Source organism: Anarhichas minor, unplaced genomic scaffold (genome assembly GCF_050575085.1).
Source record: "Anarhichas minor isolate MPS153535 unplaced genomic scaffold, ASM5057508v1 ptg000020l, whole genome shotgun sequence".
In the NCBI taxonomy this organism is placed as follows: Eukaryota; Metazoa; Chordata; class Actinopteri; order Perciformes; family Anarhichadidae; genus Anarhichas; species Anarhichas minor.
In genome coordinates this window covers 3,345,980-3,366,652 of record NW_027466466.1, presented here as the reverse complement: position 1 = coordinate 3,366,652, position 20,673 = coordinate 3,345,980, and the positions used below count along the sequence as shown (strand labels likewise).

Sequence of the window (20,673 nt, the reverse complement as noted above, 5' to 3'; positions counted from 1 at the left end):
GTTGTTGGCCTACTGCTGTTTTTTGTTTTGTTTTTTTGGGGTGTGTACAAATATGTATATAATGCAATCCATATGCATGTTAATGCCATCCATGTATGTTAACTATTTAGTTTATTCCTGTTTTGCAATTTGGCGATATCTGCGCTGTGTTGCTTTGTTGCTGTGGAAAAAGAAAATAATAAAATATTATTTAAAAACAAACAGAAAAACAAAAATAAAAACAAAATGCAAGTGGAGAGCACTTATTTTATTTTAAATATGTCATCATTGGTTTAGTCTGCATACAGTAACGTATCAGCAAATAACTACACAGTACAGAGGTGGACTGCTGCCGCACCACCTGCAGCTTGGCCAATATGTAACATCGACAGCCACGGTCAATATCTGACAGCCAGGCCAGTATATTCCTTCATTAAACTCCATTTAAAACTATTTATTTGAAATACAAAACCACTAGGATGCCCATGTGTCAGCTTCTTTATCTACCACAACACTGATTCTTCAGTTAGGCAGTGTGGTACTTCACTGACACTGGGGACAAAAAAACTAAAAGGAAAAACAATATCTATCATCATATAGATCGTTATACAGTACATTAGCTTTGTTGTTTCTCAGAGATAGAAAGTTGGCATCTGAAAAATACATGATTGAAGTTGTTACACAAAATAACGGGGGAGGTCACAATTTTATTGTCTCCTCAACCCCCTGTCAATTTCAAGCATTTCCCATTTATTTATTTTTATTTTTACTAAGAAAAAGAATAATCCAATTGATGTGCGTCAACGCAAATCCTGTCCTTGCACTGTTCGACCTGTGTATGGCTTTAAATGGGGTTTAAAGACTTGGCGATATAAGAAGGCAATAACAACGCAAATCGAATGCAAAGCTTTCAACGTATACATACTACTAGGGTTTCCGGTCGGGCCTTGAACATGCAGAGGGGTCAAGGTAGTAACCATGTGTCTGGTGAAGAGATGTAGGCACACAGAACTATCTACAACCGCGATTGGTTCGCCTTTACAGCAATTACGCCTCTCTAGCTCACACTTCAAACGGCCATTTCATGTAGCAAACTCAGTTTCTGTGTTGCACCATGAAGGCCTCCCATGACCTGACGCTTCACTACAGGCAGCCACTGAACTCAACACTCATCTCTCTCTAACAGAAACTCGTTCCATTTGTTCTGATTTTCTGGATAGGGATACAAATGTGTGCTTTTCGTTATATTTTTGCACACTTTTTTCTGTTCCTGTAATACGACAAAGCGCCAGCTCTCGAACACTCTTATGCTAGCGCGCGTCGACTTTGTGAGAGATGAATGTCGCCGCTAGAGGTTATTTGGTGTTTTTGTACTTCTCAGCGTAACCATGCAAGACCAACACTTGGAAAAAACATTAAGAAAATGAAAGCGCAATATTCGAAAGAATTCAAGACTTGGAGGTTTGTAAGGTGGCCCATGTTTCTTATGTAGGAAGGATATGATGGAAAATAGAATTCACTCAGTCACAGAGACAAAATAACATAAACTGTCTGTAGTTTGATGAAATAAGTAGTGGAACTATAGACTCAAGCCTCGTATAGAATCAAGTGCAGACTCTCCTAGCTTCTCTCCGGGTTACCCAGGTAGGAAGTCACCTGTGAAGACAACAAGAGGGGACATTTAGGATTAGAGCACAAATGACAGTGTGCCTGGACTAAAAACGTTACAGATGTAAAACAACGCTACATGCTTCGGTTAACAGCACACTGACACTAGATCAGTTTGAGGCAGATCTAACATTACTACAAAGCTCATCTCGACCGCTGACCGCTCAAAGACATCGGCCAAACGGCATCATTTCTAATGCTAGAAACATCTTCATTAATTCTGTCCATATCTATTCAATTTTGGTCTTGTGGATTGGATTTTTCCAACAGCGCGGCTCATGAATAAAGTGTATTTAAACAGCTTACTCGCAGATCTCAGTTGTTTAAACTTTCATTCGATGCACCACCAAGGACAGTTCTCAAATGGCCTCTGCTTGAAGAATAGCCAATGAAACATTTGGTGTCATGGATTACCACTCTATACAAGTCTCTGCCAGTTGATTTTCTTTGTGTAGTGAAAACCAGGGACACCATTCGCTGCTTAAAATTTAAGAGGTATAAAATTTGATAAAAAAGGTAACAGAGAAAGAGACAAAAATGAGGAAAGTTATTGTGGAGAATTTCAGTATTAAACGCATTATTAGTAGGATTTAATAACACCCCTAGTGGTGAGTAGAAGTGTCACAATAATAAATATGTTAGTCACAATATGTTTCCATATGGAATGTATTATAGGTTTACAATATTCTTACTTATAGAGGATATTATATGTTACAGTATATTAACTCATTGAATGTATTAAATCATAGAAGTATAGTCACTGTAGGTATTAAAACACTAAGAATAGTCTTGAGGGTCAGATAGGGATTCTGAGTGAGGTGTCAGACATGCAGCAGCAAATGGAGGCGACCTCATCGATGGAGGATGGGGCCAGTGGGACGGTCAAATGCCAAGCTGACCAGCAGGACAGAGAGGAGGAGTCCAAAATGTTTTGCGAGGAGCCAAGATGTTTTGCTAAGGGATCGATAATGGGAGGGGGCAGAATTCAAATGAAGCCAATCACTAATCGCCACGGAGGGTCATTCACACGTTTTATGACAGTATCGGACACTTTCCGACTCTCAGGGGACACAAAAGACAATGTTTTAGGGAGTTTACCTCAGATCACTGCAGCTCTCATTTTCAGCTAACTGGCCGCGCCGGACTGTGAGGAGATGCGTGTATGTGGTCTCTGCTCTCGAGAACATTACTATTGATAGTTAATTCAGTTTGTAAGTGAACTTTTTGTAGTACATTAAATATTGTTTTTAATTTGAACCGGATCTAGCTCATTCTTCTGATGCGCGTGCGCAGTAAGAAGCTCGCAGCAGAAGAGTACCTGCGGCCTGCAGGCTCTCTCATCCTTTGTTCTTAAAAACCTAACACTATCGTAGCTATTCGCTGCATTGCACCACCCAATTTTATATAAAGTTACAATCTCAAAGATCTTTGTTTGGTTCTTATTTGGGGCACCTATGGCAATTTAGCAGTCATTTCTGGTGTGTTTTGGGATCTCACTTCCCAGAGAGCACCGCTTGTAATTTTCCGTAGGAATGTCGCAAGAGAGCTTGTAATACTGCAAATGCAAGGGCTTTAATCAGTGTGCAACAGGCTCACTAACTATTGTGTTACCCCATTCGGCAAAAGATAGTGACAGACATTTATTTCAATATTCAATATTCATTATTATTATTATTACCCTAAGCTCATCAGTGTAAACTGTTTCACAAAAGAGGAATGGTTTCCATACAGTTGTGTGAACTTGTTGTCCTCCTTAGCAACTGAGCTAATGAGCTAGCTAACTGATAGTTAGCAAGCTAGCTAGCTCTGAGAGCTTTTTCCCTCTTCAGTAACACATCTGTATATTGTGTGATTTCTCTTGCTATATAGTTAGCAGTGTAGGTGTAGTGGTTGATGAGTGCACTATAAATGCCACTAATGTAACTTAGCCAGTTATTTTGATGAATTAGCTACAGTTGTGTAGAGTGCTGAGCTAAACAACCTACCTAGCGCAGAAACGCCTAATGTAGGTTGTTAAGCTTAGCCCTCTACACAAATGTAGCTGATTCATCTCAACATGTACACTACATGAACATGTTAGCATTGTGACTTATTGAAATAGAGAAAATGAAAAAAAAACTTTTGTGAGCTATTGTGATTAGCACTAGCATGTTAATGACTTTCACCGTGCCACAGGAAGAATGTGATTTGTCGCTAACAGTTGTAAAACCAGTTGTAATTTGTTGCAGAATACTTACACAGAACTAAAAAATTAAAATTAAAATTAAAAAACAGGCCGTGAGTTTGTTTCATTCCAAACCCAGCAGCTCGACGTCAAAGATGAGGGTGGCGTTGGGAGGAATGATGCCCGGGTGGCCTTTGTTTCCGTAAGCAAAGTCGGGTGAGCAGGTCAGCTGGGCCCTTTGACCAACACTCATCTGGAGGTACGAGGAGACAGGCGACAAGAACAGAGGAGAGAGAACAACATAAGCTACAGTTAATCCGATCAAAAGTCAGTCTATGGAGGTCGAAGTTGGATAACAAACCACGGGGCACAGTGAAAGTGATCTACTCCTCCACTCTTTATTGCACAATATTTGATGTTGCAACCGTCATTTTTAAGCAGATGCCTTAGTGAGATATTAAAGGCGTTCTAACCCATATACACAGTACGCGGAGAACGTGAAGCCACACTTCCATGAAGCTACAGGACTAATCATTAGCCACCTCGTCAAAATGCTGCAGGGCTCAGTGTGTGAGATAAAGCGCTGCGTCCCGTTCTGTATTGACCCACCGTTTGCTGCGTTAATGGAAACCTTTGTGGGGGGAAAACTCGATAATGGAACTATGTCAACAAATGAATGTATATCAGCAGTTGAACAAACAGCAAAATGCGTTTTCTTCTCTTGCAATCAGAATTGCTTTTTGCCTCTGAATTGTGACTGTTGAAGCTGCTTAGTGACTGACATGTTAAGACTCAAAGCTTAAATGGAAGTGCATAATTGATATGTGCGGTCTGCGTTCAGTTCTCTGGCCTACCTGCACTACACCCTCTTCCCAGCCTCGGATCACTTCCTGCTTGCCGATCTTGAACCTGAAAGGCTTGTCCCTGTCACGGGACGAGTCAAACTTGCGTCCGTCTGTCAGGGAGCCTGTGGGATAAGGGGGACGGAGAGAGAGGCAGAGTCAGAGAGAGAGCGAGGCAGCCGCCGATGCGCGACCTCATCTTGTGAGTGAAACATCCAGCCATTATCTCTGGACATGCACGGCATTAAGAGGGAGTCATCATCACTTCCTGCATGCAGGAAACATGAGCAGACCAGATAATGATAGAAAGATACTGGCTCTGGAAACTGTATTTATAACATTTTATTAAAAAAACGTTGGAAACAAATAGATCTCTGACATCCATCTTCCCCTGCTGTGTGTATATTGAGAACGCAAATTAAAGGATTCCAAGGATCTCCGAAATAGCCGCCGCAGCTGTCTGCAGGGTGGGTTTCAGTGTGACAGTCAGGAAAAACCCAAGCATCGAACCGCAGAATAGCACCCCGCCAAGACTATTTACGCCAGTGCTATTACTGTTATTAGCCCCGGCGAGGAAGGCAGCGTGTGCGTGTGATGGTTTGGCGTGATGCAAGTGTGTGTGTGATTGTGTGTGTGTGGGCGAAGGTGCGACATCGCTTATGTTGTTGGGCATATCAGGGGGGGGGGGCGGCTGGCAAGATGCAGCCTGTAATCCAGGCGGGCGGGAGTGGGCGTCCTGTCCTTTTCTTGCACATCGAGACAGCAGCCGAAAGGAATTATCTGCACAAGCTGAAAGGACTGATCCAAAGCATCAAAGCCACTGTGGCCATTTCACCACCAAACCACACAGTGATGACATTTTCAAACACGGGGCCATTCCCTGCAGGCAGAGCCTTTGCAAATACCCCCCCTCCTCCCCAACAAATCAAAGTTTTGATCTTCACTTTGACGTCTGCCTTTTAAAAAAAGGCTTGTGTGTAATGGAATATCCTGTTTCATGTCGCGCTCCAAGGCTGAGTTGTAGGCTGACAGGAAGGGAGGCCGCCCTGAGAGGATATCCTGCAGTTTTTGTGTGATATAAAAACTAAAAACAAAGAAGATGCAGACTAATGCTGAAAAGAAATTTCAAAAAAACACTTCACATGTAAGAGGCCCGAATCACAGCTTGTTATAATCTTGAAAGCAAAGAGGTTTGTGTTGCAGAGAGAGTTGTGTCTGTCTTAACCAGGCAAGAGGACCAGACCAGCACGGTGGGAAGGGAAGTCCATCTGGAATCCCATTTTGCTGCTGATGCTACGCGTTTCATTGTTTGTACTATGTTTGAATTGGAATCTCTCGGCTGTCTAGCCATGCTAGCGGTGTGACTGTGAATGGCAATATCTGTCTGTCGGTCACAGACTGAAACATGCCAATAGCTACTGAATTGGTTTCCATGGGATTTTGTACAGACATTCATGCTCACCCGAGGATGTATCATTATAACTTTGGTGATCCTCTCACCTCCATCAGGGCAATATGTTTATTTGTCCAATGCTTTACAACCTGCAAACCTAAAGAGATTCTCATCTGCCTCAGCTGTACTTTGTGTTTAGTGCTTATTATCAATGTTATAACACACTAAACTAAGATGGTTAACATGGTGTGATAACATTACACCAGCCGAACATCGACATGTTATCATTGTGAGCATGTTGGCATTTCGCTCAAAGCAGCGCTGTGCACTTTGTTTGGAAAATGACAACAGAAAACAAATCTGCAACTACTTTGATAACTGATTAATCTGTTTAATACATTTTCAAGCAAAATGTGAAAAATAAAAAAATACTGGTTCTAGCTCCTAAAATGTGATATTTTCTGGTTTTCCAGCCTTTTACAATAGTAATCTGAATATCTTTGGCTCTTCATACGCAGACTACCGTTTTGGACTAATTGTTGGGTAAAACAAGACATTTTAAGAAGTCAAACTGTGATGGTCTGTTTTCTGTATTTACTGACATTCTGTAGACCGAATGATTAATTGCAACATGAATCAATACTGAAAACAATCCTCAGCAGCCCTAGACATATAATCATGTATATTGGTCCCATGGCTATATTATGGCTACGAAAAATAATTAAAAGATACAACTGATGTTTTGGGCGCCTTTTAGAAATAAATAAGTGCTGCCATGTACTACTATAGGATGGGGAATGCTTCAAATATTCAGTGTCATTTAAAGAATTACAGGAATAATACAGTAAATCGGCCAGACGGTTATAATCCGCTCAACTGAACGCCACCAACCCCCCCCCCCCCGAACCCCCCCCCAAAAAAAAACTCCAACAAAGACAGAAAAGCGCTGGAAATCAGACGGGATTTAAGACCCCGCTGTCTGGTGTCTGTCTGTCTGTCTGTCTGGGCTTCTGAGTGAACCCTGCGGCGGAATCCGTCTGCATCTCTCTCTTTTTTCTTTCTTTTTTTTGTTAATTCTCCAGACACACTACATTATCCGCTGATCTTGATGAGACCGTAATGGACCGGTCGGCCCAAACTAGAGCGCGCATTATTTTTACGCAGTGATGAATCCAGCGCGCTGTCCCCGGGACGTACACGGTCAGACACCGATCCCGCTGCTGTGCACACTATCACAACCGAGGAATCTTGAGCGCAGAATGTGCTTCCACGGAGTAAAAAAATGGGTGGAAGGGGTTACATTTCCATGCAGCCCGGTCGGTGACTGACAGTCGTGCCTCTTTACCCTATTGATAAATCACTGCCTGGAAGGTTTTGGGGGTAAAAAAAATGTCTCGCGCTCCACAGCGTTTCAATAAAGTGCACCAGCATCGCTATAATAAGGTTATTATGGGGATTTACACTGTCTGCGGTGATACTTACAGGATTACCACGCTTGTCTATATTTCATACGGGTGTAGTGAGACAGTTGCCCACAGCCGTCACTTGTACGGCCTATGTGAGTATTAATAACCAAACAGGAGCGGAGAAATATGCAGCGTGTGTCCATGCGTGCGGGGCAATAAGTTTCTTATTTAAAACTCACCGACATAATGCACCACGCACGTCTGTCCTTTTTTGGGGAAAGTCCTTCCTGTGGAGGAAACCAAAAAAGGCACTTAATATAACGGGTTTACTACGCAACTGAGGCGGTGTTTCTGCGATCTGCATCGGGCTGGGCATCTATGCGAAACAGATTAAAGTGCAAATAGTAATGAACACAAACGCATTTTTTTTTTTCTTCCATGCAAGTTGGCTTTTTAAATTTTTTTTTACCGTCGCCCGGGGTGATAGTCTCGATTTCGACTCCCATTTCAGCGGTGTGTTCTGGAGAGCTGTCCCTGCGCCCGGCTCCGCTATTCCTGCAGTCCGTCCGTCTGTCTGTCTGCTCCTCCAGCGGATGTTCTCAGCTCTCTCTCTCTCTCTCTCTCTCGCCCTCTCTCCCTCTCTCTCTCTAGCTCTCCGCAGGGAGACCAACGTCAAGATAGTATATTGTACCACACCACTTCCGCTTGCAACCTCCAAAATAAAACCCGTAGAGAGAGAGAGAGAGAGAGAGAGAGAGAGAGAGGGGGGGGGGGGGGTTCATGTATGACACGGGCCCCCTGGCGGCCATAGTGGAGGCCCACAATAACATGACTCATCCAACTATAAAACAAAGAATGTCTTGTTATGTTGTTCTGTTATGTCTGTGACCGCGAGTAACCCCGAGCCCGAGGCAAAACGCTCCCTTGCTTCGCTTTTCACCGTCTCTCACAATGGAGAAGGTGGTATTGGCCGTGATAGACGAGGTACTCAAAATGTTCTTTAGTAAAAGTATTAGAATAAGTATTAGTAAAACTATCAACACGTGTGTGTTCGCGGGAGGTTGTTTTTTCTAACGTTCCACGAATGTTTAGGTATAGGGTTAACGTCTTCAAGGCGGAGCTTTCAATTCTATGATGCTGGATAGTTTAATGAATAATTATGCATCATATTTTAATGGTTATTTTGTGAGCCAAATCTGAATCTGCAACGTAACCAGTGACATATCTCTGTCAGGTAAATGTAGTACTACAATGTGAGTTGCATATTTGTTCCGTACTTTTGGGCCTTTCGTAAGTGATAGCAGGGTTCAATGAATTCAATATTTTTCACATGTAAACACCGTAATAAATCTATAGATGTTTTTGGGCGCTTTTCGTAGCCACTTTTAGTGGTTCTCTAGAAAGCTGCACGTTACAACACCACATGTCAACGACGGGCACTGCACTAGTGCACTTTAAAACCATCAAACGACGCTATTTATATGATGAAGGTTTGGAACCATAATTTCAGCATATAGTATCCTGCTGAAATTAGTTTAATAATCTATTACAATAATATGTATGGGTGTCCCAGAAATCCATGACAATGTAGCAGTGAGCCAGCACAAACAAAACCAGGACCTTGAAACTGAAGCTTCCACTTCCGCAGAGAAAATTGTTTTATTTTGAAGGCACATTAAGTATTGTGTCGTTTTTCTTATATCTGTGATTATAGTTATCCCTGGTGGGCAGTGCGTAGTGTTTCCTTTGTGTGTGTGATTGTGAGTGTGTGAGAGTGTGTGTGTGTGTTTCCGTCTATTCAATTGAATAAAACAGTCTAATCTCACTTCAGAATCCTATTCTTAATGTGTATTTCAAAATACATCCTTCCCAGAGAAACACAGATCACAATGTTCTGACTGCAGTTTACACTGCGGTGTACAACTACTGGGGGGGAAAAGCAAGCGAGAGAGAGAGAGAGAGAGAGAGAGAGAGAGAGAGAGAGAGAGAGAGAGACGGGGCTAATTTAGGTGAACATCTCCGAGTCAAAGCATCGTCCTGTCCCAGGAGACACTCTGCCTCCGTTCATGTCTCCTCAGCAAAGTTGCATCCATAGCAACACCCGCATCTTCCTTTCTGTAGAAACCAACAGCAATACAATTAAGTGCTTCTGATACCCACTGGGACAACGTCAATAAACTTAAAATTGCTAGATGAATAATTGCATTATGATCTCCATGTATGAGCCTCATTCTATTCTAACTGGGGAAAAACAGTGTTAATATGTTCACGTTCTAGCTTTTTTAATTTGCTAACATTCTCCATGACTCATTCATTTGCAGCTTAATAGTTTTTGGTGGGTGTTGTGTGCCGAGGTCACAGGAACAGATAATTGGCTGTTAAGTGCACGACATGGAGTGTCCATGTGGGCGTGCACGGGAACGGAGATACATGTTGGCTCAAAATACAATAAAAGCACAACTGAGAGTGATTTGCGTTTCATATCTTGAGTCCAATTATCGGAAGAATGACAGAGTTGATTCCATCGCTGAACACTAATGATGCCAGTATGAGATTTATAGGAAAGACAACGATTTCAAGTGGACGTGTTTCTACCGACAGGCTTCTTGGAAACAAAAGCAGCACATTGAGTCTGTTGGTGTGATGCAGTCAACACAATTATGGAGAAGCAGAAACAAAGGGAGCAACAATATTCGAGGATTATTCGAGGGCTTGACAGGAAACAGCTGTTGGTCACGTGTAATGTACAAGTAGAGATGTGGGTGTTTTTGTTTATATACTTGTAATATGGATATGGAATCACTCAGTGTATGTGCTGCAGTTACACTACTTTAAGTGTCCCAGATATAAGAAAAAAATATGCTGACTCAACACAACTACTAGGTTCTCCATCTCCTGTCATTTGGTGTGGTTAACAGTCACCGTGGTCTGAGCTGTTATGGCCACATAGAGGGCTCCAGAGGTCTAGAGTCACCATCAGATTGCAACGGAAGCCCTGAGAGTCAAGTGACAAAAAAGAACAAAAGTCGGAATTTCATTGATTTCTCTCCTGTTTATGACAAAAACGTTTTTGCCAGATCATCATTTCAAAGATCCTTCATTTATGTATTCTGTGAAAACAGATGAAAACGTGTATTGGCAGGGGAATTTTTTTCATTCATCCAAATGTTTGTTGTTGTGATACTCAGTGTAGCCACAAGAGGCTGAAGTTGTATTTTCTTCATGCACTCTAAACACAAGGTACATACTGTACAGCATATTGTGTATGTGAGCAAGTTACTACATCAAATCTCACCTGAAAGAAAACACTGTTGTGGTACACAAGACCAAGGAGTCCGGCTTCCACTGAAGAGTATCGACATTTCTGAAATGTGGCTACGCCCAGAGTGATCGGATCAGTGTAGTTCATGTACTGTACTGAATAATAGTGATGATGTTCTGACTGAAATACTGACACCAAGCTTATTAGACAGAACCACAACATCACATTTAGAAAACATCCCAGAAAGCTGACATAAATCCCCCCCCCCCCCCGCCTGCAATAAAAACACAAGACCATAAGTTCTTTATACATCAACCATAAAATGGATTTATTTCACCAGAGGTCCAAACATATTTCTGTGTCGCCCCAGGATGCATAGAAGGTGTCAGTGTCGTCGCAGGAATTCAACTTCCACTTCTACAAACCAGCGTTTACAATCTAAATGTTCTTTTGCTCAACCATTGGTTTGACTATAAAGCCGCGTGTAACTGTTCGTCATGTCACACAATATCAAAATGCCACCGTCTAACTGGGACAACCCTACAGTCTGTAAAAGGAAAGGGGGGGGGGGGGGGGGGGGGGAGGCAGTTTAAAAAAATAATTCCATCTTCATTTGAACAAAGGGACAGGTGTGGTGATGGAGCTGGAGGAAGGAGCGTAAGGCTACCGGTATAGGTTGGTTGGAGAACCCCCCCTTGTGTTTTGTTACACTATTACACTTCTCACTCCACATAGAATATGTGGAGTGAGATGGAAGCTTGCACAAAAGCACACTGTCAACATGTACTTTTGCCTTCTTAAGACGAGTATTCCCGATGTGGGTCTGGTTTGTGCCATTGAGACGGACAAACAGACGGGGAATCTGCCTCTGCATGGATCTGGTGAGGCCCCAGCACCTGAAACTAGCTGAAGGGCCAAATGAAGGTTAATAGAAGAGGAAAAGTGGGGAGCGTGTTAAAGGAGAAAAGAGAGCCGGGTTTAGTGAACATTTCTGCGGGAAGCTGGACTGCTGCTGCGTTTTTTGGGTTAAACCATCTAGTGCTGTCAGGTTAACCATGGGGGGGGGGGGGGGGGGGGGGGGGGGGGCTCTGGGGTGCAGAATGTTATGTTTCACTTTAGGAAAAAAAAAACATAATAAATCAGAAATTAGAAGTCCAAACATAAGTCTGTGTTTTCTCCTCCCTCAGAAGGGGCAGCAGCTTTCACAGGGCTGCAGTTACTCAGCCACACCACCGGGTGGAGGGGGGGGTGGAGGGGAAGGGTTGGTCTTACTCTCCCCCCCTCAATTTAGCCGCTGGACGATGACGGCGTTGAGGAGGTTAGCCTGCTCCAGCGTCTGGCCCTCGTCCGACAGCTCCTTGTTGGGGAAGGTGGTCATGAGGACAAACTCTCTGGCGGCCATGGCGGGCCGGGCCCCCACCAAAAACTGGCGCACGTCAGACACCCTGGGGGACACAACAACACATCAAAACAGGAAATGTGGGATGACTTTGAGTCATGCAGTTTATCAAATTTTAAATCGACTTCCAACGATTATGAAAACAAGAGAACGGACGTTAGACAATTATTGCGCCGCAATCCGTTTCGCTATTTTGTTTTCTCCTGTGTCATAAAATCCAGCGCACCCCTTTCCTTTACAGCGGTGCACTCTGGCCCCACTCGGCGGGTCAAAGACAGCCACTCAGAAACTCTCCCCGGTGGTGCACGGCAACCGGCTCGAGTACGGCTTAAAGCGCAGGGTGAAGGAACGCATCATTGACTGCAACTGAGGGTCAAACTACAATAATTAACTTCTCGTTGTTTTAGACCAGCAGCATACGTACATGTGTCCCTTACACCTCCCGGGACACCTCGTCATTTAACGTTCAATTTCTCTGCATTTGCAATCGAAATAAACTTTTGTTTCAACATTTTCAGCAGTTGGGCATTTTGGGTTGAATAACTGGGGAAACACATGTAGGTCTGTTACATTAAATGGGTCACTTAACATTTCCACAGAGCTGCAGAAACACAAGAGACAACTGGAGCGGTCAGATCCAGGTTCATGTGCTACTACAAGTTGAAAAGAGCTAATCGATCACCTGTGGCTGTAGTTGAACCTTTGGACCAGCCTGCCGCCGTCGGCCAGTCTGATCTGAATGTTAGTGACGGGCTGGGAGGAGTCCAGCGTCACGGAGGTGCTCGCTTGGGCCTCGCTGGCGGCCTGTTCCTGCTGATAGGTGGCCGGAGCTTCAACCAAATCTGGGGTGACACTAGAGGAGGAGGATGGAAAAAGATGAGAACTCACTCCGACTTGACACTTTGTCAAACTGTGGTCGTACTATACTGAGACAGTGAGCTGAGGTTTGGGTTGAGCGATACGGAAACAATAAAGAAAACATTTTTGACCAAATGCACTGATATTTGGACGATATTGCAGGGCCGGTGCTTCTGATAAGTATTTACAAAATGACATTTTTGATAAACAACCATCAGTAATGTGGATACGATGACAAGGCAACCTGTCAGATCCAAAAGAGGCCAGTTTTACCCTTTTACTTATATATTAACTTTTTCTTTTTTAAGAACAAAAGGCATGCAGGGACATTTCCTGCTCCAGTTTGGCTTACTATTCCAAACATTTCCTATCATTGCTGTTAATTAAATTGCTGCTGGAGAGATCTTAAACATTTCTAACTAAGGACAAAATGACCATCGCTGTCCTGTGAAAGACATGCGTCTGAGCTAAGAGGAGCATACCTGTTTGTGACTACGCTTTGTTCAGATGATCCGAAAGTTTAACACGGTTTATTTAGCTTCAGACGTCTCTCAGCTTTGAGGTTGTAATACATTTACACAACATAGCTGTTTATGTTATGTATACACATCTTTTTGTTTTCTTTACCATATTTAAAAAGCACTTGGTAACCTTGTTTGGAAAAGTGCTACGTCAGTGCATCCTCAGTAAATGTAACACTTAATCCCTCAGTTCATCTGGAACAAATAACCATAGAATTGTCAGATATGTGGCTACTGTAAACATGTTTGTGCAGAATACCATATCGCTGACCCGGAGAGCAGCAGAAAATGGATGGACGGATGATTGAATTCAATGAGGTTAATTTCACTGCGATATGAATTTGCTCCAACAGCGTCACATGATTGATCAGAAACCAGTCATTTATCTGGAAGCCCAGAAACAAAGCCAGCACCCAGTCTAGAGATGATTAAGTCCCATGTAAAACAAGTAAGACCTGTTCACCAGCCGTTATTTAGAATGTGCATCGATTTCAGCAGCTGTTCTTTGATCTCACCTTCCCAACTTCTGTCCTTCGCCACCGAAGGCCTTGAACACCATCCTGGGTTTGGAGAAGTCCTCGTCCCTGTGGTCCTCCATGTCTAGGTTGACCTGGCCCCCTCGGGACCGCTGCCTCAGCTCCAGGGGAATCTCCCTGCAGGTGAACAAGGGGAATTCTGCTCACAACGCATGTACACATATTTATCAGGGTTGGGAGGGTTACTTTAAAAATATATTCCTATACGCTTACTTACTACTAACTAACGGATATACAGTTCACCTGTTTTTGTATCCGAATTACACAACCCGTTTCTCCCCGAGCCTGGTATTTACATGTAAACATTAAGGACACAGTGTGTCCTCATGCGTCTATAATCAATCTAAATATAACTTTGAATAAGTTAACAGAATATTCTCACCCCCTTCTGATTGCCTCGAGGAAGTTGGAATTTCCAGGATCGCTGTAGTTTCTGAGCTCACCGTTATCCAGACTGAAACCGGTCTTCCACAGCTTCAGCACCACGTGGACCTACAACACACACACACACACTTCATGTGACCGAGGTCATACTTCAATATGGATGTTATTTCCCTACAGATAGAGATGGTAAAAACTGAATGAATGCATCACAATGTTTCATAAAAACAATGCTATTCCTTGTGCGTGTGCAGAAATACACATTTGAACAATTAGCAGTGAACTAGGTGGACTGATCGTTTGCTCTGTTGGCTGAGATCCTCCTAGAGGGCTTGACTACTACCAATGATGCAGGAAACAAAGCAATAACTGAAAAAAGAGGACCCATCAGGATCTGCACTCACATCCTGCTGGCTTTTGGAGCCGTGCCTTTCTCCAGCCACATAGGCCGACTCCTCCTCGGGAGCTGCGCCTAACCTGTAGCCGCCACCAATGAAGGCCTTAGTGGTGACAGGAGACATTAAAAAAAACAAATTACAAACAGAAAAAGAAGCAGATGAAATAGCCGTTACAGCTGTTTGAGCAATAACAAACTGATGTATAAGACAGCGCAGATGCAGCACCAAGTTTCACCTCACCCTGGCTTTGCTGCTCTCCCCTGGGCCTCTCCCAGGCTTGTCCAGCGGCACAGCCCCGTGTTCCCTCGCCCCCTTGAACAAATCCTCCACCACTTCGTTGGAGCTCTTCTTCTTGGGAGGTCCGACGATCTGCTGCCCACTGCGCTCTGAGCCCCCCGCGAAAAACCTGGCAGGGTGTGAATTAAGATGGTGAGGAACTCTCAAACAATACGAGCAAAACAGCAGACGCAAAAAGGTGCAACAAGTTTAACAACAAAAAGTCCCCTGAATGTCACACTGGTTCAAAATCTATTTTGAGGTATGATGATTCGATGAATGTCTAGGGTACCATAGCACTAAAGCGTAATGTCATCAACTTTTAAAAAAACAAGCTCCTGCCGTATTAGTGCTGGCATGCTAGGCATCAAAACACCTACAAAGATGAGGACAAGGAGATTGTGAGGTCGGACGTTTTTCACTCCCACAGCTTACAACTAGCTGGTGGTCTACGACACCTGTGACAATGTAGCTGCATGCGTTGGCGCTGTCGCGGGCCCCCTCTCAAATGTAACTATACACCGGGGCCATGGCAGCTATGAGGATACTACGTGGGAGCCGCAAGAACTGTGATTGGTCATCTCCCCTGAAACAAGACTTCCAAGTCTATTCTTATTGGACAGTTTTAGATTTCAAAACCAAGCAATAGCAATAAACGGCTAAAACACATTGAATGAAACATCTATAAAAAGAGTCTGCATCTCTTTGCTTGCCTTATTAGAAGTGGCAGCATGAACAGGGTTCAAAGCTAGTTTGTCATCAAGACAACACCCAGATATTTGTAGTTATAGTAATCCTCCAGGTCAACGTCATCACCTTAATAACAGTTGGCAGATATTACTAACTGACAGAAACACTGCGTGCAATAGAACGCCTTCTCTTCCACTCCGTCTCAAACACACATACAGCGAGAGACTGAGCTGTGTCTCTGGAATTCTCTCAGTCATCAGTCCAAAAGTTTAACTTTAGAGAAAAATTAGACATTTAATCATTTCTACAATTCACAACATGTTTTCAGCCAAGAAAATCTGCTTCAATCCCTGTTTGTTGCCGTATTGCCTTTAATAATAAAAAAACCATTGTTACAGTGGTCAAAAGTGTTTACAGTACACACCTGTATAAACGAGGAGGTCTAGCAACAACCTAACAGCACCATAGATTACATTTATATAACCACAATAACACTAAATCATATTTCGCCCATATTTTTAGGGACGATAACGTCATAACATATGACGAAAGACATTCAAAGCGTAAAAAGAAAAATGACATTTGATACAGCCCTACTGAGAGTTACCTGGTAGGAGGAGATATGAAAACACACAAAGAAATATGACCTCAATGCTCCTCAAGCATGTCAGCTGAACATAAGTAAATATTAAAGCCATCAGGCACTGCGAAACAGAACTGTGGCAAATGTAAATAACGCATGGAATTATAACTGACTCTTGATAACACGTGTACTATTCTTTACTTCAGCTTTCTTACTGATTGTAATAAAAAAAAGAAGAGGACATTAGCAACCCAACACATCCCCTTAACAACCAGTCCACTGCACCGCCCCGGCAGCAGAATCTGCCGACGCTGCAGAAAAGCACGGCCGACCGGCTCACAGTGAATGAGGAGAGACCAAAAATAGTTTGGTGCATTCTGGAATCACCCTGCTAGGTGTGACTTCGACCATCCCAACACCGTGAGGATGCTCAGACAAGACAGCCACGTCTACAGCCATGACCAATTGTCACAAACACCTGGATGAGGATGAGAAAGACCTCCAATGGCTACTGTTACATCACACAATCACCTGGGCAGTGACTTTAGTCATTAACTTGAAGCATGACACTCAGTCTCTACTGGGCCCATGATCGATTTTCCATAACTTATCCAACTCTGATCCGAGTTTCTCGAGGAGGGCAAAGCAGACACATAAGCTTGCCTTATTCCTTCATCTGGCTCTGTAAAAGCAAGTGACACATTTGCTAAAGATGGACACAGACAACACAATTTAACTCACCTTTGGCCTTCCTCCTCGTCACTCTCATCCTCTGCCTCATGCATCATATCTCTGAAGGACGTCACTCTGGGCTGAGCGCTGATGATATAGGGGAAAAAAAGTAGGTTTGTTGCATTGAATCTGTGTGTTACCAAATTAAATTTCATGAACAAAGACTCTTTGGCCCAGAATGTTTTGCTAAACTCGACTGGACAATGCACAGCCGCTGATGTGCGCCCAATACATTTTCATCACACTGAAGTTTGGCCGGCTGTAAACGGTACCTGGGCCCAGCAGACCGGGACACCGAGGAGCCAATCTCAGGTTGAGGAAGAGTCACTATGTCGTCATCAGCTCCATCCTCGAAGAAACTGGCGAGTGCAAGCTGGGAGGAGGCAAAAAGAAATCAATGTCACCAAGAAATCCTGACAGACAGCTCACCGAGCATAACGAGTGTGTTATTGATGACCTTTTAAACATCTCAGTCAAGAGCTAGAAAACTCAACTCCATCTGTGGTTGATGTGTCTTTAAGTATGAAATCCCTATTGGCACTAACGTATCCCAGCTGATAGATTTACAGCCTCTTTACCTATTGTAACAGTGATGGCGCTAGTCGAGTGAGAAAACTCATAACAGTCCATCAGTTTCACTTTACTATTTATATTTGACTCCACAAAAAGAGCGGATGTGCGATAGTCTTCCTAAACACAGTCACGTGATTCAGCGGGACAGCGGGTGTCGCAGCTTCAGAAGCTACCCAATGATCTTTACATGGTTATAAGTATCACTAATATCTAGCGATAACGTTACATCGTTACGTGCTAACGCTAGCTAGCACGGCTCGATGGACTCACGGCAGACTTGCGCTAGCCAAAACTTAATGGCAACCTGCTTTGCAATGAGACATCATCAAAGGACCTTTAAGGGCTCGTGGCCGCGCCCGCTGCCGAACTGTAAAACACCCTAGTTGTTTGGTGACAACGCGCTCGGGCCATTGTCAAATGGTGACTTGCACAAATTACCGGCAACACAGGCTAATGTTAGCCGTCAAGCTATTCGCCTGACACATGTATCAGCGCTGTTTCCTATTGACTTCCTATCGTACAGTCCACCGCAACGCAACGGAGAAACGCAGAAAAGACGTACCTGCAAATTCCAGCCGGCGGACTCCAGGAAAAACCGGGCCCTCTCCTCATCCACATCGGTAACGGCGACGAACTCCCTCACAGACTCCTCTTGGCTCGCCATTTTGATTTGCTCCTCCAGCGACTCGTCCGCCTCCACCAGGGGAAACAAGCAACAGATGATGGTTCCTATCTGGCTCCGACCCCAAGGACTGCAACGACAGAGACGACAGACACACTTCTTGGAATCAAAATAAACAAGTTAACTTCTAGAATTAAATTAGTAGATTTGTCAAGATTAAGCAGCGCTATATTTAGCCTAATCTCAATGGTCTACAGTCAGTTTCATTTTGATAATCACACTTTCACACGGTTTGTACCGCGCTGTGACACTGACATTGTTTTGACCAGTAGGTGGCAATGTATCCACAGGTTAAAACAAAACTACAGTAGCTCACGAGCGTCATAGACTCCATGGTTTGGAACAAAGGTCTTAAATATTGACCCGAGACCTAGAGGAAGACTTGCCAGAATGTCTTGATGCATATGACTATACGAGACCTACTTTTCTGTATGTTTTGTATATGTTTTAAACAATTGATGGTGAAGAGACAATAATGTATGGCTTTTTATTACAACTAAATTATGTAATAAATGGCACTGGTTAGCGCATTTAATAGGGGTTAATGTCCAGTTGATAATGGCTAGTATTCTTGATGGTAAAGGATGCTGCTATACCACTTGCTCAAAAATAGTTACTTTATTTAGAATTGTATCATCTATTTTGTTTTCTCTAATGATTTCTAGGTTATTTTTCCTTTGAGTCTGAGGCTGCTTATAGACATTATTATGTTTTTTTCATCTCGTCTCATTAATCTGAGCTCATCTCATCCAGACGAGACGCCTCCGTGTGAAATCACAGAGCTTTGAATGCAGCAATCGGATCTTAATCTGCATCTTATCACACTTTTCAGCTCCCATCTAGTCTTCTTGTGCAAGACCACAGATACCGTGAAACAGATGCTGAGTGAAGTGCGGGTACACTTCACCTCTGACAAACCAGTTAAAGTAAACATGTGCCTCTGATTTCAGTATAATGAGCAGATGGAGAGAATACTCCGATGGGAGACACCTTTGTACCCCCTCTAAGGTGTCTGATGGCGAGCAGGTCGGATGGCACAAAGCAATAAGTCCCAGACAGATTGGGAGTATCTTAATTGTTTCCGGGGGGGGTCGTTAGTTTTTTTTATGCATTTGCTGTTGGTTGTTTGATCTTCAAGGCTAATTAGCAAAGTGAGAAAACCAGGTTGTCACCTCACCTCATGAAGCACAACCCCCCACACACACCTCTCTCCTCAGATGTGCACAAAGACCAAGACAGAAACAAAAAAATACAGTGCGTTGTGCCGAGGAGGTCACATATTGTTTTCCCCTTCGGATGTTTTCAGCTTTAGGGTCCGTATGATGAGGCAACTGCACCCAGATACGTGGCAAGAGGCTGAAAGAGATGAGGAAGACAATGGCTAGAAGAGAAACACGCCTTAAACCTTTACAGTGACACGCTAAGAGCAAGAAGAGGTGTGTGTATATGAGAGAAATTGAGACAGAAATAAGACAAATCAAGCACTGATAGGCAACGGTGACACACCAGAAATATGTATTGTTGTGCAGCAACTGTGTACCTGAAGCCTGTCACACGCAAATACTGTCAGTGAGGACAAATGACAAAACACGACAGTCACAGTAAGTCGGCCCTAACCCAGGTGACGGGTTGACATCATTGAATGTCGCCTCAGGAAACCCTGAAGGCACGTGTGTGTTGAGGTATGCACATATGTTCTTTATCGTCCCACGAGGCTGGAGTTGTTGTAGTGTCATGTCACCACCAGTGTATAAATGCCAAATAAAAACCATTACACAGACATTAAAAGACAAGAAGTGATTCAATGAACCTGATGCAAAGAGAGTCATGGTGTATGAATGTGATTAAAGACAGTTTGCTGGTTGGGACTGATAAGCACGGGCTTTTGCATTAACATAAATGAAATGCACCCAGGGAGCAACTTTCATAGGAATGAATGGGGAGCCATGTTTGAAAGCGGTATCCAGTTCTCCTTAATATAGCTGAGTCATGTTTCTGTCTGGCTGCTAATTGGTCGTCTAAATGTGCTGCAGCACTTAACTTGTTGTTTTTACTCTGAAGTTTGTATAGGGATTACACAAACGGGACACAAAGTGTTAATTTGTATGATTTTATAGGTGTCGGTATTGGCATATTTTTAAAACTCAATAAGCCAGGTTAGTTATCTTCATGCTAAGCTAATCGCCTCCAGCCCCATAGTTAGCGCACACATACCAAACTAGAAAAGTCGACTCAGCGGAGTGCAGATCTCAACTAGGTGTGTCTCCCTCTCCCCTCCAAAAACGAGTTGAATCTCGCTCGATTGTCCCGACTGGCTCCCTTTAGATTCC

The 20,673-nt window shown here is 43.4% G+C and overlaps 2 protein-coding genes across 2 annotated transcripts; both read right to left on the bottom strand.

Annotated features, from left to right (window-relative positions):
• Positions 1-232: 232 nt before the first annotated feature.
• fkbp1ab (FKBP prolyl isomerase 1Ab) lies at positions 233-8,083 on the bottom strand. Its single transcript, XM_076095316.1, has 5 exons — positions 7,922-8,083; positions 7,692-7,739; positions 4,666-4,778; positions 3,885-4,064; positions 233-1,635 (listed from the first exon to the last, which is right to left on the bottom strand). The coding sequence occupies exons 1-4, from the start codon at positions 7,956-7,958 to the stop codon at positions 3,936-3,938; spliced, it is 327 nt and encodes a 108-aa protein (XP_075951431.1). The 5' UTR covers positions 7,959-8,083; the 3' UTR covers positions 233-1,635; positions 3,885-3,935.
• Positions 8,084-11,014: 2,931 nt separating this feature from the next.
• Positions 11,015-18,383, bottom strand: nsfl1c (NSFL1 (p97) cofactor (p47)). The gene is made up of 9 exons (XM_076095315.1): positions 18,224-18,383; positions 17,361-17,461; positions 17,098-17,175; positions 15,048-15,213; positions 14,814-14,909; positions 14,411-14,520; positions 14,008-14,145; positions 12,796-12,966; positions 11,015-12,159 (listed from the first exon to the last, which is right to left on the bottom strand). Exons 1-9 carry the CDS (start codon positions 18,323-18,325, stop codon positions 11,997-11,999), a joined length of 1,125 nt encoding a protein of 374 aa, XP_075951430.1. The 5' UTR covers positions 18,326-18,383; the 3' UTR covers positions 11,015-11,996.
• Between the last annotated feature and the right edge of the window lie 2,290 nt (positions 18,384-20,673).

Bases quoted from the DNA above. Each gene is read 5' to 3' on its own strand.
- fkbp1ab (XM_076095316.1), bottom strand. From the start codon at position 7,958: ATGGGAGTCGAAATCGAGACTATCACCCCGGGCGACG. The intron at 4,779-7,691 runs GTGAGTTTTAAA...CTTATCCCACAG, and splicing joins GTGCGTGGTGCATTATGTCG to GCTCCCTGACAGACGGACGC. The intron at 4,065-4,665 runs GTAGGCCAGAGA...TCGTACCTCCAG, and splicing joins GGGAAGAGGGTGTAGTGCAG to ATGAGTGTTGGTCAAAGGGC.
- nsfl1c (XM_076095315.1), bottom strand. From the start codon at position 18,325: ATGGCGAGCCAAGAGGAGTCTGTGAGGGAGTTCGTCGCCGTTACCGAT. The intron at 17,462-18,223 runs GTACGTCTTTTC...GCCTCCTCCCAG, and splicing joins CCGCCGGCTGGAATTTGCAG to CTTGCACTCGCCAGTTTCTT. The intron at 17,176-17,360 runs GTACCGTTTACA...CTATATCATCAG, and splicing joins TCCCGGTCTGCTGGGCCCAG to CGCTCAGCCCAGAGTGACGT.